Genomic DNA, 19,736 nt, shown 5'->3' with positions numbered 1-19,736 from the left:
GTTTGTTTATTTCTTAAATGCCACATAGGAGAGAAATCATGTGGTATTTGTCTTTCTCTGGCTGATTTATTTCACTTAGCATCATACTCTCAAGCTCCATCCATGTTGTTGCAAATGGCAAGATTCCATTCTCTTTATGGCTGAGTAATATTCCATTATATATATATATGTATATATAACAATATTGATATATATCAATATCTATATATTATATATATAGATATATCAATAATATAATATTCCATTATATATATCAATATATCAATATATCAAGATTGATCTATCTGTCTATATAATATATTTACCACCTCTTTATCCATCTATCAGTTGATGGACGCTTGGGCTCCTTCCATTTCTTGGCTATTATAAACAGCACTGCTATAAACATAGGGGTGCATATATCCCTTTGATACATGTATCAAGTCCTTGTATTCTGTGGATAAATACCCAGCAGTACAATTGCTGGATCATAAGATAGTTCTATTTTTAAGTTTTGTTCTTTGGATAAGTATTGACAAGAAGTTTTTTGTTTGTTTTTTAAAAAATTTACTTATCGATTTTAGAGAGAATGAGCATGTGCAGGGGAGGAGTGGCACAGGGAAAGAGTGTCTAAAGGGGACTTAGTGCTTATCACAGAGCCCTATGTGAGTCTGATTGTTCTGACAATCTCACGATTGTGACATGACATGATTGTCATGTGATCATGACAATCTCATGACTTTGAGATCACACCTGAGCCAAAACCAAGTCAGAGGCTAACCAACTGCACCATGTAGGCACCCCTACAAAAAGTTTTGAGAAGATCTAGATATGAGTCTTCATAGTTTTGATTAATTAGGAATCTTCATGTAGCGTGTCTGTATGTGTGTGCATGTGTATATAAGTATGCATTTTTATTTACAAAATTTATTCTGGCTTATTTTACATTTGAATCATTTAAAAAATTTGAAAACAGTTAAACATTTACCTGATCTTTTTTACTGACAGTTATTAGCCAACACCGGTAGACCAGGTCTGTGATGACTTGTTTGATGCTAGTGTTAAGAAAAACTAAAGAAAAGAAAAAGATGGCATTTGAAAGGGGAATGGAGAAGGGAGAGTGGGGCTTCTATTACCATCAAGGAGGAGTGGGGAGAGCATGGGTGGCCTAGGGAGTATGTTACAAAATTAAGTGACAGTTGGAGCAACAGAGTGGGGAAGGTGAACGCAGTGCAAGGGTTTAAAGCAGACATGATTCAAATCAATCTCAAAGGGAAGGGTGTTTCTGTAACATTTATGCTAAGGAAATCTTTAAGATAACAACTCATATATGCAAGCTCAGAAACTTGCAGGATTGTTGTGAGGATCAGATAAAAAGACAATAAATATAAAAGTATTCTGCTTATAGCAGGCCCTCCGTATATTAGTTTTTATTAGGATAGAGTATTTGGAGAAATTCAACACAGTTACTACACCATCTAAATTTAGAACCTAGAAAACAAAGTACATGAATGATAATGAATCTAAAGAATTAATTAAAAGTTTACTTTTGTTTGTAGGGCTATTTTCAAAATTATTATAGTAATATAGATTTCAGGAGGCTCATGTGAAAAACCAGTGAAGTAAAATTTTAGAGAAATACAGACTTTCTCATTGTCCAAATGGAGAATAATGGAATCCCAATTTTGGAGGGGACCATAAAGATCATTATTCTAACCCAATTGTCTGAACCTTTAATCAATCCCATTGTTGTTGGATATTTGAGAAGTGTTTTTAATTTGCAGGTGCTAGTAATGTTCTTAAAGTGTTTTCATGGAACCTGACAAGTTCTATGGTATTTTAGGTTCATTGTTCTTTATAGGATAAAAATTGTTCAGTTGTTACATAATAGCATTACTATATATAAAAACAAAATATGACGAATTATTGATTGTTATTTGTTAGTGTGTTTTTCTGCTCTGCCTAAAAATCTGTTATTCAGAACACTGTGTATAAAATCATTTCTTTCTCATGTAGCTCAAATATGAGTAATTACTGAAAAGCAGCTAACTCATCTGGATGCATTATACATGTAATATTAGTTGAAAACAATAGTAAGTACTTGCCAAGATAATTAATATAGTGCATAATTATATGGCATCAAAACTGCAAATAGAAAGATTGCAGGTGTGAATTTCCTGTGTTATTTTTTTGTTGCTATTCTGGCTCTCTAAATAGAATTTTTTAATGTTGCTAATAAAACTTGAAAGTCACAATTGTTTAGACCAAGATCCTATTTTATTATCTTTCTGAATACCAAATGATTTAAAAATTTCTGACATGTTTTCTTTTATATATATTCTTTATTGCCTTATCTTAAAATATTTTTCCTGCATTAAATGTGTTTTATTTCATGATTTTCACATCACTTTGTGACACTATTAAATACTGAGTCCAGATTAGTTTTACTTAATATTTACTATCTACTGAATAGTAAGCCACATTCATTTGTATTGATTCTTTTGAAATTGAGATAAAATGGTATATAACATCAAACTAGTTTCAGGTGTACAAAATAATTCCATTTTTGTATACACTACAAAGTGATCACCACAGTAAGTTCTGTCACCATGCATTTAACCACTTTCATCCATTTTACCCAACCCCCTTCCCTCTGTTAACCACCAATCTGTTCTTTGTATTTATGAGTTTTATTTTGCTTGTCCTTTGTTTTGTTTTTTAGGTTCTAGATGTAAGTGAAATCATACAGTATTTGTCCATGTAAAGCATAAACTCTCAAGGTCCATCCATATTTTCACAAATGGCAAGATTTCCTTCTTCTTTATGACTGACTGTATTCCACTGTGTGTATAATATTATATATACGTACATACACATGTACATCTATGTGTGTATACACCGCATCATCTTTATCCATTCATCTATCAGTAGACACTTATGTTTCCATATCTTGGCTATTGTTTTTAATGCTGCAGTGAATATAGGGGTGCATGTATCTTTACAAATTACTGTTTTCATTTTCTTTGGATAAATACCAAGAAGTGGAATAGCCAGAAGATACGGTAGTTCTCTTTGCAATTTTTAAAGGAACCTAAATACTGTTTTGCATAGTGGCTGTACCAATTTACATTTCCACTAACAGTGTGTGAGGATTCCCTTTCTTTTACACCCTCACCAACACTTGTTTCTGGTCTTTCTGATAACAGCCATTGTAGCAGATGTGAGAGGATATGTCATTGTGATTTTGATTTGCATTTTTCCTGATAATTAGTGATGTTGAATATCTTTTCATGTGCTCTTTTAGCTATCTGCAGGTCTTTGGAAAAATGGCTGCTTGGATCATCTGCCCATGTTTTAATCAGATTCTTTGTTTTTGTTTGTTTGTATTTTTTTTTTTTTTTTTGCTATTGAGTTGTTTGAATTCTTTATATATTTATCCCTTGTTGGATATTAATGTGTCTTATTGGATATATTATTTGCAAATACTTTCTCCCATTGAGAAGGTTGCCTTTCCATTTCGCTGATAGCTTCCTTTGCTGTGCAGTAGCATTTTAGTATGATGTTGTCCCACTTATTTCTTATTGCTTTTGGGATCATAATAAAAAATTTAAAACCAAGACTATGTCAAAGATTTTACTGTCTATATTTTTTTCTAGGAGTTTTATGGCTTTAGGTATTAAATTCAAGTTTTTAATATACTTTGAGTTAATTTTTGTGTATGGTGTAAGATAATGGTCTAGTTTCGTACTTTTCCATATGACTATCCAGTTTTTCCAACACCATTTATTAAAGAGATTGTCCTTACCCCTTGTATATTCTTGACTCTGTGTCGTAAATTGTTGACCATATATGCGTGGGTTTATTTCTGGGCTCTCTCTTCTGTTTTATCTGATCTACAGGTCTATTTTAATGCCAATACCATGCCATTTTGGTATTTTAGCTTTGTAGCATAGTTTGAAGTTAGAAAGCATGATATATCCAACTTTGTTCTTAAGATTGCTTTGATAAATGTCAAGTTTTTGATATACAGGGTCTTTTGTTGTTCTATATGAATTTTAGAATTATTTGTTCTAATTCCATAAAAACTTTCATTGATATTTTGATGAGGATGACATTGAATCTATAGATTTCTTTGGGTCGTGGACATTTTGACAATATTAATTATTTTAATTCATGAGCACAGAGTATCTCCATGTATTTGTGTCCTCTTCAATTTCTTTCATCAGTGTTTTCTAGGTTTCAGTGTACAGTTCTTTCACTTCCTTGATTAAATTTATTCCTAAGTTTTCTATTCATTTTCATGCAATTCTAAAAAGGATTCCTTTCTTAATTTCTCTGTCAGTTTGTTATTAACGTATAGAAACACAATGGACTTATGTATATTGATTTTGTATCTTACTTTATGTATATTGATTTTTTATCTTACTAAATTCATTAGTTCTGACTAATTCATTAGTTTTTTTGGTGGAATCTTTAGGATTTTCTATATATAGTGTTATGTCATCTGCATCTAGTGACCATTTTACTTCTTCGTTTCCAATTTGGTCGCCTTCAGCTTCTTTTTCTTGCCTAATGCTGTGGCTAGGATTTCCAGTGGTATGTGCATTAAAAGTGGTAAGAATGGGCATATTTGTCTTTTTCCCAATCTTAGAAGAAAAGCTTTCGGCTTTTCACCATTGACTATTTTGTTAGTTGTGGGTTTGTCATAGACAACCTTTATTGTGTTGAAATACTTTCTTTCTATACTCACTTTGTTGATAGTTTTTATTATACATGGATGTTGAATTTTGTCAAGTACTTTTTTTTGGCATCTGTTAAGAAGATCATGATTTTAATCCTTCATTTTGTTAATGCAGTGAATCATGTTGATTGATTTGCAGATGTTGAGCCATTCTTGCATCCCTGGAATAAATCCCACTTGATCATGTTATATGATCCTTTTAATGTGTTGTTGAATTTGGTTTGCAATATTTTGTTGAGAAATTCTGGATTTATGTTAACCAAGGATATTAGACTGTAATTTTCTTTTTTTTTGTAGTGTCCTTGTGTAATTTTGGTATCAGGGCAATATCTCATAAAATGAGTCTGAGGGTATTCCTTCCTTTTCAATAATTTAGAAGAATGAGGATAGGTATTAATTTTTTTTGAATGTTTGGTAGAGTTTATCTATGAAGCCTTCTGGTCATAGACTTTTGTTTGTTGGGAGTTTTTAAATTACAGATTCAACCTTCTTATTCTAGTAATCTATTTAGATCTTCTGTTTTTTTCATGATTAATCTTGGAAGACTGTATGTTTCTAGAAATTTATCCATTTCTTCTAGGTTGTCCAATTTGCTAGTGTAAATTATTCATAGTATTCTCTTATGATCCTTTGCATATCTGTTGGATAAGTTGTATCTTCTGTTTAATTTTTTATTTCACTTATTTAAGTGTCCTTTTTTTTTCTTGGTGATTCTAGCTAAAGGTTTACTAATTTTGTTTATCTTTTCAAAGAACCAGTTTTTAGTTTCATTGATCTTTTCAACTGTTTTTTTTTTCTCTATTCATTTATTTCTGTTTGATCTTTATTTTTTTCTTCACTCTACTAACTTTGGGCTTCCTTTATATACTTTCTAGTTCCTTTGGGTGTAAAAGTTAGATTATTTATTTGATATCTTTTGTTTTTTCTTGAGGTACCCCTGCATCACTATGAACTTCCCTCTTAGAACTTCTTTTGCTGCATCTCATAGATTTTTGGAATATTTATTTCAATTTGTACTTGTCTCAAGGTATTTTTTGAGTTTCTCTTTGATTTTTATTATTGTCCCATCAGTTCAATAGCATGCTTTTTAATATCCATATATTTGTGATTTTTTCAGTTATTTTTCTTATAACTGATTTCTAGTTTTATACTTCTTGGTTGGAAAAAAAAATGCTTGTTATGATTTTAGTCTTCTTAAATTTATTGAGACTTCTTTTGTGTCCCAACGTGATCTATCCTGGAGAATATTCCATGTGCACTTAAGAAGAATGTTTATTATGTTGCTGTGGGATGTAGTGTTATGTGTATACCTATTAAATATATCTAGTCTAATGTTTCATTTAAGGCCAATGTTTCCTTATTGATTTTCTATCTGGATGACCTATCCACTGGTGTAAGTGGGGCATTAAAATTCCCTATTATTTTATCACTGTCAATTTCTTCCTTTAGATCTGCTAATATCTACTTTATATATTTAGGCGCTCCAATATTGCATTTATAAATATTTACAAATATTATCTTTCTTGTTGGATTTTCCTCTTCATTATTATGTAACGCCTTTCTTTGTATTTTATTACAGTTTTTGTTTTAAAGTCTATTTTATCTGATATAAGTATACATACACCAGCTTTTTTTTTTTTTTTCATTTCCATTTGTGTGGAATATCTTTTCTATCCCTTCACTTTCAGTCTGTGTATGTTGTTCGTTTTGAAGGGAGTCTCTTGTAGACAACATATCTTCTTTTTTTTTTTAAGATTTTATTTATTTATTCATGAGAGAGACAGAGACACAGGCAGAGGGAGAGGTAGGCTCCATGCAGGGAGCCTGATGTGGGACTGGATCCTGGGACTCCAGGATCAGGCCCTGAGCTCAAGGCAGATGCTTAACTGCTGAGTCACCCAGGCATCCCAGCAGCATATCTTTTTTTAATCCATTCAATCATTCTTTGTCTTTTGATTGGAGAATTTAGTTCATTTGCATTAGAGTGATTATTGATAACTATGTGGTTACTGACATTTGGCTGTTCTTTGGCTGCTTTTGTAGTTTTTCTCTGTTCCTTTCTTCTTTACTTACTCTCTTCCTTTGTGTTTTGATGACTTTCTTTAGTGTTATGTTTAGATTCCTTTCTCATTATCTTTTGTATGTCTACTGTAGGTTTTTGCTTTGTGCTTACCATGAAGTTCACGTGTAACAGTCTCTATGTGTATGCATGTGTGTATATATCTATATGAATGTGCACACATATATATGGCAGTCTGTTTTAAGTTGATAGCAACTTAGGTTTGAATACATTCTAAAACTAAATTTTTACTCTCCTCCCAGTATATTTTGTTTTTGATGCTATAATTTACAACTTTTTATTTTCTAAATCTCTTAACTAATTGTTGTAGTTAATTTTACTACTTTTACCTTTTAACCTTTATGCTAGCTTTATAAGTGGCAAATCTACTAAATTTATTGTATATTTTTTCAGTGAGTTTTTTACTTTCATATGTTTTCTTGTTACTCTTTAGTGTATTTTATTTTCAGCCTAAAGAAGTCTCATTAGCAATTCTTGTAAGGCCAGTTTAGTATGATGGACTTTGGCTTTTGCTTGTTTGAAAAATTTTTCCTCTTCAATTCTGAGTGTGAGCCTTTCCAGTTAGAGTATTCTTGGATGGAACTTTTTTTTCCTTCCAGTACTTGGAATATATCATGGCATTATCTTCTGGCCTATAAAAATTTCTGCTAAAAAATTAGTTGATAGTATTTTGGGGGTTCTCTTATACATAGAAAGTTGTTTTTCTTTTGCTGCTTTTAAGATTCTCTCTGTAACTTTTGACATTTTAATTATAGTATGTCTGGTACAGAATGTTTTGGATTTATCTTTTTTGGAACTCTGTGCTTCCTGGATCTATAGATGTTTCCTTCTCAGGTTAGGGAAACTTTGAGATATTCTCTCTTCAAATAAGTTTTTTGCCAAAAAAAAAAAAAAAAAAAAAAAAAAAAAGTTTTTTGCATTTTTTTTTTCTTTCTCTTGTCCTTCAGAAGAAGGAGAATGTTATTATTCTGCTTGATGTTGTTGTATATGTCCCTTAAGCTATATTTAATTTGTTTTAGTCATTGTCATTGCTTCTCTGTTTGGGTGATTTCCACTGCTCTGTCTTTCAGATTTCTGATCCATTCTTCTTCTTTATCTAGTCTGCTCTTGAACCCCTCAGTTGTGTTTTTCAGTTCAGTTATTGTATTCTTCAGTTCTTAAGTTCTGTTTGGTACTTTGTTTGTTGAAGTTTCCACTGTATTCATCCATTCTTCTTCTGAATTTGATGAGCATCTTTCTATTACTCTGAACTCTTTATCAGGTAAATTACTTGTTTATATTCTGTTGGGTGTTTTACTGTGGCTTTATTTTGTTCTTTTTGTTTGGAACATATTCCTCTGTTTCCTCGACTTGCTTTTTTCTCTGTGTTTGTATCTATGTTTTAGATGAAATAGCTACCTCTCCCATTTACCTCTCTTAAGTGACCTTGTGAAGACAAGAAACCTTACTGTTCAATCTTGCTTTCATTCTTGGTTTTTTTGAACCATTATAATTATTTAAGCAATCTGATTTATTCCTGATCAATCCTAGTTGTTGAGGTTGTTTCCACCCTTCCCAGTCCAAAGGGAGGGGTCTCAGCCAGCACCTGGTTTCAGGCCTATATGAACCCATGCCCTCAAGCAGCAGCTTTTAGATATGCAAATATATATACAGGCCTTTGGAACCACATTTGCAATCCCTGCTGGCCTCCAGACCAGGCAATTCAGACCTGTCTCCATGGCATTTGTAAAAATCAAGGATCCAGATGAGCATATAAACTCCTTTCTGGGAGATATTAGTGAGCTGTAGCAAGGTCAAGGGAGAGCACAAAGCTAGCATCCCCCAGCCTACATTCCCTGAGAGCTCCTCCATAGCTTCTATATGTGTGGTAAACTGAAGCCTACCCTTCAGGCTAAAGCTCCAGGACAAGTAAATAGGCTTTTTTTTTTTTCCCCCCCCACAAAAAGACCATGTTTCACTCTGTTTTCTGTGCCATGCCATAGGGTTGACAGCCTGCCAAGACCCTCTTTGATTATTTTGGTCCTATGAAGCCCTGTGGCACAGAGCCAGGTTACCAGGGCCAGGTGTTCAAGGGGCATCTCCTGTGTCGACTGTGCATACCTACTGGCTTCAGCGGGGCCATAGGAGAATCTAGCACCAGGGTAAGCTCACTGACCAATGGGGCTATAGGGAGCATGGGATTAGGACAAGCCCACCAGCTATAGGTGGGAAAGCTTATGGGTGGGCTCAGTATACTAAGACCACAGGAGTGTAAGGGAGCAGGGAAAGCTTGCCAGCTTCATCAAGGCAGAGTGCAGGAGAGGAAAGCCTGCTGATGTCAGCAGGGCCATGAGTGTGTGTGTGGGGGGAGGGGTAGAGCAAGCCTGCCAGTGCTAATAAGGTAGAAGGAGCACAAAAATAATGCCTGCCATTACTTCCTTCTCCACAGAAAGTCCTACCAACCTCCTGTATTTTTAAGAGATACCTGAAGATTAGCTGATGAATGTTTTTCACAAATGGCCTAGGTGCTTTTCAAATTGCTGCTTTTATGCTAGTCTTAGGGTGAGTCTGCATACAAGCCCTTTAAGAATGAACTTTCTATTCCCATAATCTTTTGGATCTCAGGGATGCAAGTGTCATTGGTTTTTGGAGCCAGACATTCTGGGGGTACATCTCTCTGGTGTAAGTCCCAGGGGCTGAGATACCTGATGTGGTTATGAGCCCCTCAATCCTTAGGGAAAAACCCCATAGTTGTGAGATCCCTCCTGGTTGTTGGTCTATGTGCCAAGGGTGAGGATTTTGGCAACACTACATCTCTGTTTCTCCTACCTGTCTCAATGTGGCCCTTTTTGCCTTTGTTCAGCTAGTTTTTACATCTTTTTTAGGGGGAATTGATCTATATGTAGCTGTAGATTTGGTGTGTCCATAGAGGCGAGGTGAGGTCAGGATCTTCCTGCACAGCTGTCTTGAACTGCTCTTTCAGTAAACTGCATTTATAATCAGGAGCATGTGTCCAGGTCCTGATTTATTTTTATTATCTCTTTATGTGTCAAGGGGGAATACCAATACATAAATCTTTGATTAATAAAATCTGTGGTTTTCATTAAACTTTTAGAAGAAAGGTAAATCCAAAGGTCCTTTAAGTTCTACTTAAAGTTATACTTAAATGATGCTAGAATAAGCAATAAATTTCAGCCACATGAATTTCACACTTCCAGAATTTGATTTTTATCTAGCTTGCAATAAGCAGTTTTTTATACCATTGATATTTTTGTACCACTCATGCAAATACCATATCTGTTTTTAGAACTATGATGAGCAGAACTGTATTTAAAACATGATTCTGTTGTGAGTTCCCCCGTTGCAACATTCTTTCACCCTGTAAATATTTAGTTTTCTACTGTTTCTTTATGTTTTTATATGGGAACTTTTGCTCAAATTGTTTTTATTTTCCAGTTTATACTATATGGAAATTCCCATCTTTGCTTCTCTGCCTTTCTAGCTGACCTAAAGTTAACTTTTTTTTCTCTTTCTTTTGTTTTCTAACACTAGATGAAACCTTTGATCAAATCATTTATGGATATTTCCTTCTTCAACTTTCATAGAGAATGCAGAGTTGACTCTATGGTAAAGCCTATTTTTAGGGAACAGATTTGAACTAAGATAATCTGTAAAGATGCATTCATCAGACAAGTAAAATAACAATTCTCTATAGAAATAGAAGATATATATATATATCATATATATATATATCATATATATATGTGTGTACATATATATATTTTAAGATTTATTTATTTAGAGAGTTTGAGAGTGAAGGGGGTGGAGGTGGGAAGAGACAGAGGGAGAGCGAGAGTACCAAGCAGATGTGTTGAGCACAGAACCCAATGCTGGGCTTCATCTCAGGAAACTGAGGTCACGACCTGAGCCAAAACTTGAGTTGGATGTTTGACTGTACCACCCAGGTGCCTCAAGAATAGAAGATATATTTTGATAATGTGGGAGAATTAAGAGAGAAAGCTTTTTTTTTTTTTTTTCATTTTTGTTTAATCGATTAGGATGTTTAAACTTAACGTGTTTTTTTTTTTTTTTAATTTATTTATTCAGAGAGAGAGAGAGACTGGGAGGCAGAGACACAGGGAGAGGGAGAAGCGGGCTCCATGCAGGGAGCCTGACGCGGGACTCGATCCTGAGTCTCCAGGATCAGACCCCCGGCTGCAGGCGGCGCTAAACCGCTGTGCCACCGGAGGTGCCCTTAACGTGTTTTTATAAGTACATTTTTACTTTGCAAAAAATGTTTTTACTAAGTATAAATTTAATGGGCTTATTGCATCGTGTTTTTTCTTTTTTTTTTTTTTTAAGACTTATTTTTTATATATGGAGAGTGCTGAGTGGTGGGAAGGAATGAGGGGGTGTGAGAGAGAGAATCATAGTGCAGACTCTTTGCTGAGCAGGGAGCCAGATCCTGGGCTGTATCCTGGGATCCTGGGATCATGACCTGAGCTGAAATTAAGAGTCGACTATTTAACTTACTGAGCCACCCAGGTGCCCCCATGGGTTTATTGCATCTTATCACAGATCATGATAATTTGAGGAGTTTATCTGCTTGTTGTAGTTACTAGTCCTTCTTTTCTATGTATCTCCCAACTCAGATTTTTTTTAAAAGGTTTTATTTATTTATTCATGAGACACACACACACACACACAGGCAGAAACATAGGCAGAAGGAGAAGCAGGCTCCCTGTAAGGAGCCCAAAGCGAGACTTGATCCTGGATCCCAGTATCATGCCCTGAGCTGAAGGCAGATGCTCAACTGCTGAGCTATCCAGGCATCCCCCAATTTAGAGAGATTTAAACTGATTTGTTATTGTTGACTTTAGTTAGCGAGGTCCTTATACTATCATCATGAATGTATTTAATGCAATGTATAAAGAGAAATATATAGACAAAATAATCTGGAGAAGTTTCTTTGGATAAATAAATCTTAAATGTTTTTCTGATTTTTAATGAAAAACTTTATTTTACTATAAATTATAGTTATTCATTGTCCGTGTGTTTCTACCATAACATGATATATGATTTCTGAGAAACTTTCCATTCTGGAAAATCATCCACCTAACTCAGGGAAAATTAGTTAGGGGAAGGCCACTCAAATCCTATTGCACTTTTTAACGAGCTCTAACAAAAATAGTTAATAATTCTATAGTAACTTTCACACACACATCTTAAAGACTTGCACTTCCTTCTCTGCGTTGTAGATCCTGGTAACAATTCATTTCTAACAGACATCATTTTCAACAAAATGAAAAATCTGAATTAAACTATTGCCCCCTTTATCAACCCATTGTTTTAAATCAGCTTTTTTATCTGCACTCACATTGGTTTCCAGATAGCTTCACATAATGGAATGCATGGTAGTTAAAGCCATTAAAATAGTTCTGTCCAAAGAGGAGGCTTTATTAGAGATTTTCATCTTTTTACCTAAGATCTTCCTATATTGCTAAGGTTTTGGCTTTGCTTGTGAGACAGCTTGCCCATGATTGTCTCAAAACAGTAATGTGCTGGAAAAGAAAAACTTAAGAATCAATAAAACTGCACAGTTCTACTGACATCATTCCCTTATTTACCATTTGCATATGAGGTAATTCACATCAAAGAAACCAGAACAAGCTGTACGTGGGAAAATATTCCCAATATGGGAGGAAAGTGTTTTCTCAAAAGCCAGGCCAAAAAAAATTATGTAACATATAACATATATACTTTTTAAGTTCCCCTTAGTGCGTGATTTGGTCTTTCTGAAATAATTTTATAGTTAAAAGCTATCCAAGTTCCACCCATATTCAGCAGTCACTGCAACCAATGAATTTCATAATGGATCTTAAGTTCTGCAGCATACAAGTTTTTCTCAGTGTTCATATGTGTGTATCTCTGTATTTGTGTGTATTTGCCTACCAAATACAGATGAAATAACAGGTTTTAATAAAAGCCTGTGGTTGCCATAAATCTGTTCTAAAATTTTGCACCCAGAAAATCAATGGACTTTAACACCATGAAAGAGAGACATCCCAGTCCCCCCCCCACCCCCCGCCCAAATTTAGGAAGTAACATAGATCTAAATTAAGTGTGAATTTCTTTGAGCTGAAACTTCTGGATCACATAAAGGGGCATGGCTATGTCAACATGATTATTAATATTTATTGCTGGATAGCTAGAGTTTGGGATAATGATGGTACTTAAGAGTTTTGAAGCATTGACAGCACCATAAAGTAGATCGTTTTTCTAACTAAACTAAAACTTTTACTCTTGGACCTAAACTTCTACAAGGTGCCATCTACTTCAAAATGCTATAAAATATCAACCCTCTTTACTTTTGATTAATGATACATTGTCAGAGTGATGAATTCTTCTAGAGTGTAATTTGAAAGATAATATCATTCTAGGGAGAAAAAAGTTCAGGTGAGAATTTAGAACAGTTACCAGATGAAATCCTACCATCACGCAGTATAGTGAAGGATGGGGGGAATCTGGAAATGCTGGCAGTAAATCACATTCTTTGGCTTTAGTTTAAGCTTCTATCCTACAGTGAGATATATGATTTACTATCTGCCCTGAAGGCTGTTTTGGTTTGATTTTTAAACATTTTTAGCATGTAGAAAAGTTGTACAGGTAATTTTATTCATTTTCAGTCCCCTCCCTTTTCTGTTGATACCTAATAGTACTGTTACATATTATGTTTTCATATTTGGAAGATGGAAATATAATTATCTTTGAATTTTAAAATTTGATAACATCTTATTGATAGGGCACAGTGTTTGATACTTAATATGCATAGTTTTCTATGTTAAATGTTTTGTAACAATAACATTCTTATTCATGGGTTACTTATTAAGATGATAGTTGTCAAACTATTAAGTGAAAATGTGTTTTGTGTTACACATCTAGATATGTCCATCTAAGCAGAGACAGAACACGGCAGGGGTATATACCAAACTATTAACAGTGGTTACCCCTGTGAATTACTACTTGTTAACTGGAAGGAATGTCTGTTTCTTAATTTTTTTTAATATGGTGGCATTATGATTTATTTTTACTGAGTTTCTGTAATTTTTAACAATGTTGCTAATTGAGGGCTAGGTCTATGTTAGCTATTTCTCAGTGAGGATTCTCTTGAGTATTTGGGGCAGGACCTTTTCTTCTTGAGCTACACCATTCTTCAGATTTCAGAAGACTCATTAAACCTCACCCACTAAATACCAGTAATGCTCTCCAATGAGTGTGAAAACCAAAAAACACTTCCCCACACTTTCCAATTTCCTTGCCCCAGTTAAGAAGCACTGATCCTCACATTAGTTAAGTCTTTTTGCATTAGTTTGGAAATAAAAAGAATAGTTTCTTGCTGCTGAAGGCCTCATAGATGTCTCTCATTGCATGGGAGTAGGGGTGATGCTGCTGAGTCATATTCAGAACCAGGACTGGAAATTGGAAAGCTGTTGAGAGCCAAGACAGACTTCTTCCACTTTCAAACTTTATTTCTTTCCAGTGTATCTGCTTTATTCTTTTCTTATAATTAACAAATTATGAATTGGATAATAGAGCATCAGTGATGGAGAGAACGAACATTGCTTTCTTGATTCCAAATTTAAGTTCTCATGAATTCAGTGAAGACGAGGTGCTTACTTTCTTGTCCACTGACCCATAGCCCAGAGGACAGAAATGTGTTGAGTGATTGTGTCTCCCGTGGTGGGGTGGTGGGCAAGAGCACGCATAGGTCAGGGAGAAAGTAAGTAGAAAGTGGCATTCCAGAAACTGAATATTCACCTTAATACAAGTCTCTGCTGCAGTTAGACCTAGTGATGCAGGAAGCTCCTTGTCGATTGATTTGTTTTTTAGTCCAAACTCTTTTTATTTGAAGCTTAATTTACACAGTATGAAATTCACATTGTAAGTGTACAATTCAATGATTTTTAAGGTAAATTTACAAACCTGTGCAAGAATCACCACAATTGAGTTTTTACAACATTTCCATCACAACAAAAAACTTTCTGGTAACTTTTTTTGCAATCATCCCTTGCTCTCACTTCTAGCTCCAGGCAACTACTGGTCTGGTTTCTGATGGTATAGATTTACCTTTTCTAGAAATTTCATACAAATGGAATCATTCCTAGGCAATCTTTTGTGTCTGACTTCTTTCACTTACCATAAGGTTTTTCCATATTATTGCAAGTCCTTTTCAGGAGTTCATTCCTTATTAATGCTAAATAATATTCCATTGTGCGGATGTATCATATTGTTTATCCAGGCATTGTTTAGGTTTTTGGTGTTTTGGAGTTTGGGCTACAACATAAAAGGAATTTGGACTAAAAGATAAATTAATTGATAACTAGCTTCTGGCATCATTATAAAATAATGCTGTTATGAGTGTTTATGTACAGATCTTTGTGTAGACTGTTTTCATTCCTCTTACGTAAATACCTGGGACTGGAATTGTTGACTCCTAAGGTAAGTATTTGTTAACTTTTTAAGGAAATACCAAGCTGTTTTCTAAAATATACCCATGAAACAGCATTCTAGTTTGTATTAATTAGGCTACTTTGACTACTCTAGAACTTAATATAAGTGCAATCATACAATATTTATCTTTGGTGTCTGGCTTATTTCAATTAGCATAATTTCCTCAAAGTTCATTTGCATTGTAGCATATGTCAGGTTTTTTTTTTTTATGGCTGAGTGGTATTTCATTGCATGTATATATGCCACATTTTGTTTATGTATTCATGCATTGATGGATGCTTAGGTTATTTCTACCTCTTGGCTATTATGAATAGTTCTATGAGTATGGATATGTAGATACCTCTCTGAGACCCTACTTTCAATTACTTTGAATATGCATGTAGAAATGGAATTGGTGGATCATGTGTTTTTTTTTTTTTAAGATTTTATTTATTTATTCACGAGAGACAGAGAGAGAAAGAGAGAGAGAGAGGCAAAGACACAGGCAGAAGGAGAAGCAGGCTCCATGCAGGGAGCCCGACATGGGACTTGATCCCGGGTCTTCTGGACCACACCCTGGGCTGAAGGTGGCACTAAACCACTGAGCCACCTGGGCTGCCCAGTGGATCATATGTTAAGTCTATTTTTAATTTTTTGAAGAAATTTCATTTTTTTATAGCAGCTGAACTTTATTTTACAAGCCCATTAATAGTGCACAAGGGTTCTAATTTCTCCCCCTGCTCACCGACACTTGTTATCCTTTGTTTTCTTGATAGTAGCCATCCAAACGGGTGTGAGATGACATCTCATTGTGTCCATATACATAACAGGATAATATTTTCATAAAGATTTTATGTGGCATACAAATTGATTTGGGGAAAATTGCCATCTTAATAATATTGAGTCTTTCCGTCTATAACATTTAAATTTTATTTAATTTTTCTCATCAGTGTTTTTACTTCTTAGTGTTAAACTCATATAATTTTTTTTTGTTAAATAATTTCATAAGTATTCTTTTTGATGTTACTATGTGTAATTATTTTCTTAATTTTATTTTTTGGGTTGTTCATTGCTAGGATATACAAATAAAATTGATTTTTGAATATTGATCTTGAGTGTTGTGATCTTGATAAACTCACTTATTTTAGTAGCTGTTTTTTTGTTTTTCATTTTTTTGTTTTGTCTGTTTGCTTGTTTTAGATACCTTAGGATTTTCTACATGCAGGATCATATCCTGTATGAGTAAAATAGTTTTATCTCTTCCTTTTTAATGTAGGTACTTTTAATTTTTTTTCTTGTCTTATTGTGTTAATTATAGCTACCGGTAAATGTTAAATAGGAGTGACAAACACATCCCAGCTGTGTTTCTGATTTAAGGCAAACATTTAGTCTTTTTACCAATAATTGTGATGTTTGCTATAGGTTTTTCATAGATGCTCTTACCATGAGGAAGTCTCTTTGTATTCCTTGCTGCTGTTTCTTCCCTATTTTTATTGATATGATCATGTTGTTTTGTCTTTTATTAATATGCCTTTTTACAATGCTTGATTTTTAGATGTCCTGCTAAGAATTCATTACTGGATATAGTTTTACTTGGTCGTGATTCATAATTTATATACTAGTGGAACAGATCTGCTAATATTTTGTGAAAGATTTTTATATCTAAGTTCCTGTGGGATATTAGTCTGTAGTTTTTAATTTTTTTCCTGGAATATGGTTGTCTACTTTGGTATTGGGGTTGTATTGTCCTCATAAATGAGTTTAGAAGTATTTCCTCCTCTTTTTGTAGTTGTTGGGTAGACTTTACCAGTAAAACAATCTGAGTCTGGGAATTTTTTTTTTTTTTTTTCAGGGAAAGATTTTGAATTATTCAGTTTCTTTACCCTACTGTTCTATTCTGATTTTCTGTTAGTTCATAAGTAAGTTTTGGTGATTTGTGTTTTTCATTGAATTTACGCATTCAATCTAAGTTGTCTTATTTATTGGCATAAGGTTTTAGATTCCTTTATAATCCTCTAATATCTATAGGTCTATACTAATGTTCTTCCTTTCATTATTGATTTTGCTAATTTGTATTTTACTCTTCTTTTTTGGGATCAGTTTAGCTAGAGGTTTTTAAGTCTTTTTAACAAACCTCATTTTAGTTTTATTGATTTTTTTTCAAAAAAATTATTTTATTGATTCTGATCCTTATTTTCTGATTCCTACCTACTTTTGAACTTTTTTACTTTCATTATTTTTCCCTACTTTCTTGAGTGAGGATTAGATTAGAATAATTGATTTTAGATCTTCTTCCTTTCTAAAACAACCATTTGAAGCTATAAATTTCAGTCTATCCACAGCTTTCACTGTATCTTATTGATTTGTTATGCTTCCTTTATAATCAACTCAAGATTATTTACTAATGTCCCTTCTGATTTATTTTTTGTTAACAGTTACTTGGAAGGAAATTTCTCAATTTCTAAATATTTTGTGATTTCCCAAAATTGTTGCCGATTTCTAATTTTTTTTTTTGTTGTTGTTGCTGAGGTCAGAGAACATATATTTTAAAAAAATATTTTATTTGTTTATTCATGAGAGACACAGAGAAAGAGAGAGAGAGAGGCAGACACACAAGTAGAGGGAGAAGCAGGCTCCATGCAGGGAGTCCGAATTGGGACTTGATCCAGGGTCTCCAGGATCACACCCCGGGCTGAAGGTAGTGCTAAACCGCTGAGCCATCCAGGCTGCCCAGAGAGCATATTTTATATGCTTTCAATACTTACAATTTATTAATACTTGTTTTATGTGGAGCATGTATGGTCTATCTTAAGAATGCCCCATATGAGCTTGAAAGAATTCATATTTTGTTGCTGTGAGGTTAAGGTTTCTTTAAATGTCTCTTAGATTAAATTACTTCATGGTGGTGTTTAAGTTTCTTACATCCTTACTGATTTTCTGCCTACCTATTTCATTAATCTCTGAGGATGGGAATTAAAATTTCTAATTGTATTTTTTAACTGGCTTTTACTCCTTTTCAAGATTTTATTTATTTATTTTGAGAGAGTGAACGAGCACAAGTGCTAGAGAGAGAGGGAAGGAAAGAGATAGCACATAAGTGGGGAGAAGAGCAGAGGGAAGGGGAGAAGCAGATGCTGTTGAGCAGGGAGCCCAATGAGAACTTGATTCTGAGACTCCTCCCAGGACTCCAAGATCATGACCTGAGCTTAAGGCAGACACTTAATCAACTGAATCACCCAAGCAGCTGCTTTTACTCCTTTTAATTGTATGTGCTGTTGCTTCATGTATTTTGTGGTTCTTTGGTTACATATATAATTGTTATAGATATAAATGATCATAAATATAACTTTCTGTTTATTGACTCATTATTATGAAATATCCCTCTTTGTCCTATTCTATTTTTTGCCTTGTTAATATAGCCACTGCAGCTCTCTTAGGATTATTAATTTCAAGGTATATATTTTCTACCTTTTTGCTTTTAATCTATTTGTCTTTGAATCTAAAGTCAGGCTCTTATCAATGGCATATTGTTGGAACTTTTTTTTTTTTTCTTTTTTGCCAAGTCTGACAGTTTCTGTCTCAGTTGGTATGTTTAATGTAATTAATGATGTAATTGGATTTACATCTTCCATGTTGCTATTTTTTTTCTATGCCTTTGTCTTTTTTTCCTTCCTTACTACTTTCTTTTCTGTTAAAGTTTTTTTTTATTGTGCCATTAAAATTACTTTTTTGGGTATTTGTGTATCTCTGTGTGTGTATGAACATGTATTTATTTAGTGGTTCTAGGTATTACAATATACATCTTATAGCACTTCACATTAATACTGACTATGGTAAAATATTATAACTTGGCTTTATTTTAGCTCTATTTTCTTCCCATTTTCTGTGTAGGTTATATGTTATAAATCAATGTTATAAATTCACAATATAGTGTCAGTGTTATTGCTATATATAACTTTATGCTATTGAAATAAATTGAAAACAGAAAAAAGGAAATATTTAAATATATTTTTTATTTTTATCCATATAATTGTGTTTCTGGGGATCTATCTCTCTTCTGGTGGATTTAATACCTTTAACCTTAAAACCTCTTTTTAGTATTTCTTGTAAGGCACATCTGCTAGTAATGAATTATCTCTTACTTTGTCTATTTGGGAATGTCTTTGCTTTCATTTTTGAAGGATAGTTTTCCTGAATATAGAATTATTTTTGGCAGTTTTTTTCCTGTCATCACTTTGTATCATTCTAATGCTTTTTGGTTCCCGTTTTATTTAGATGCAAAATCAATTTGTTATTCATATTTATGTGCTCTTATATGTGATGAGTAATTTTTCTCATCCCTTTCAAGTTTTCCTGTTTATCTTTGACTTTCAGTAGTTTGGTTATGATGTGTCTTGGTAAGTAGGGATCTCTGTATATTTATCTTTCTTGAGGCTTGTTGAGCTTTTTGGATTTTTAAAGTAATAA

The 19,736-nt window shown here is 33.6% G+C and overlaps 1 protein-coding gene across 15 annotated transcripts in view; it reads left to right on the top strand.

The window, feature by feature from the left end:
• The window catches only part of ZBBX (zinc finger B-box domain containing), a 113,365-nt gene that overhangs the window by 35,416 nt on the left and 58,213 nt on the right, over positions 1–19,736 (top strand). Inside the window, exon 1 of one of the 15 annotated variants that reach the window (XM_077880210.1) lies at positions 9,229–9,341. The exons of the other annotated variants lie outside the window; for them this stretch is intronic. Coding sequence (XP_077736336.1) covers positions 9,279–9,341 — 63 coding nt within the window. The 5' untranslated portion in view covers positions 9,229–9,278. Of the gene's footprint in view, positions 1–9,228; positions 9,342–19,736 lie in introns of those variants that run through there. 15 annotated transcript variants of the gene reach the window in all.

This window comes from Canis aureus, chromosome 31 (assembly GCF_053574225.1).
Source record: "Canis aureus isolate CA01 chromosome 31, VMU_Caureus_v.1.0, whole genome shotgun sequence".
In the NCBI taxonomy this organism is placed as follows: domain Eukaryota; kingdom Metazoa; phylum Chordata; class Mammalia; order Carnivora; family Canidae; genus Canis; species Canis aureus.
The sequence above is the reverse complement of the archived record's forward strand: the minus strand, read 5'-3'. Positions and strand labels throughout refer to the sequence as shown.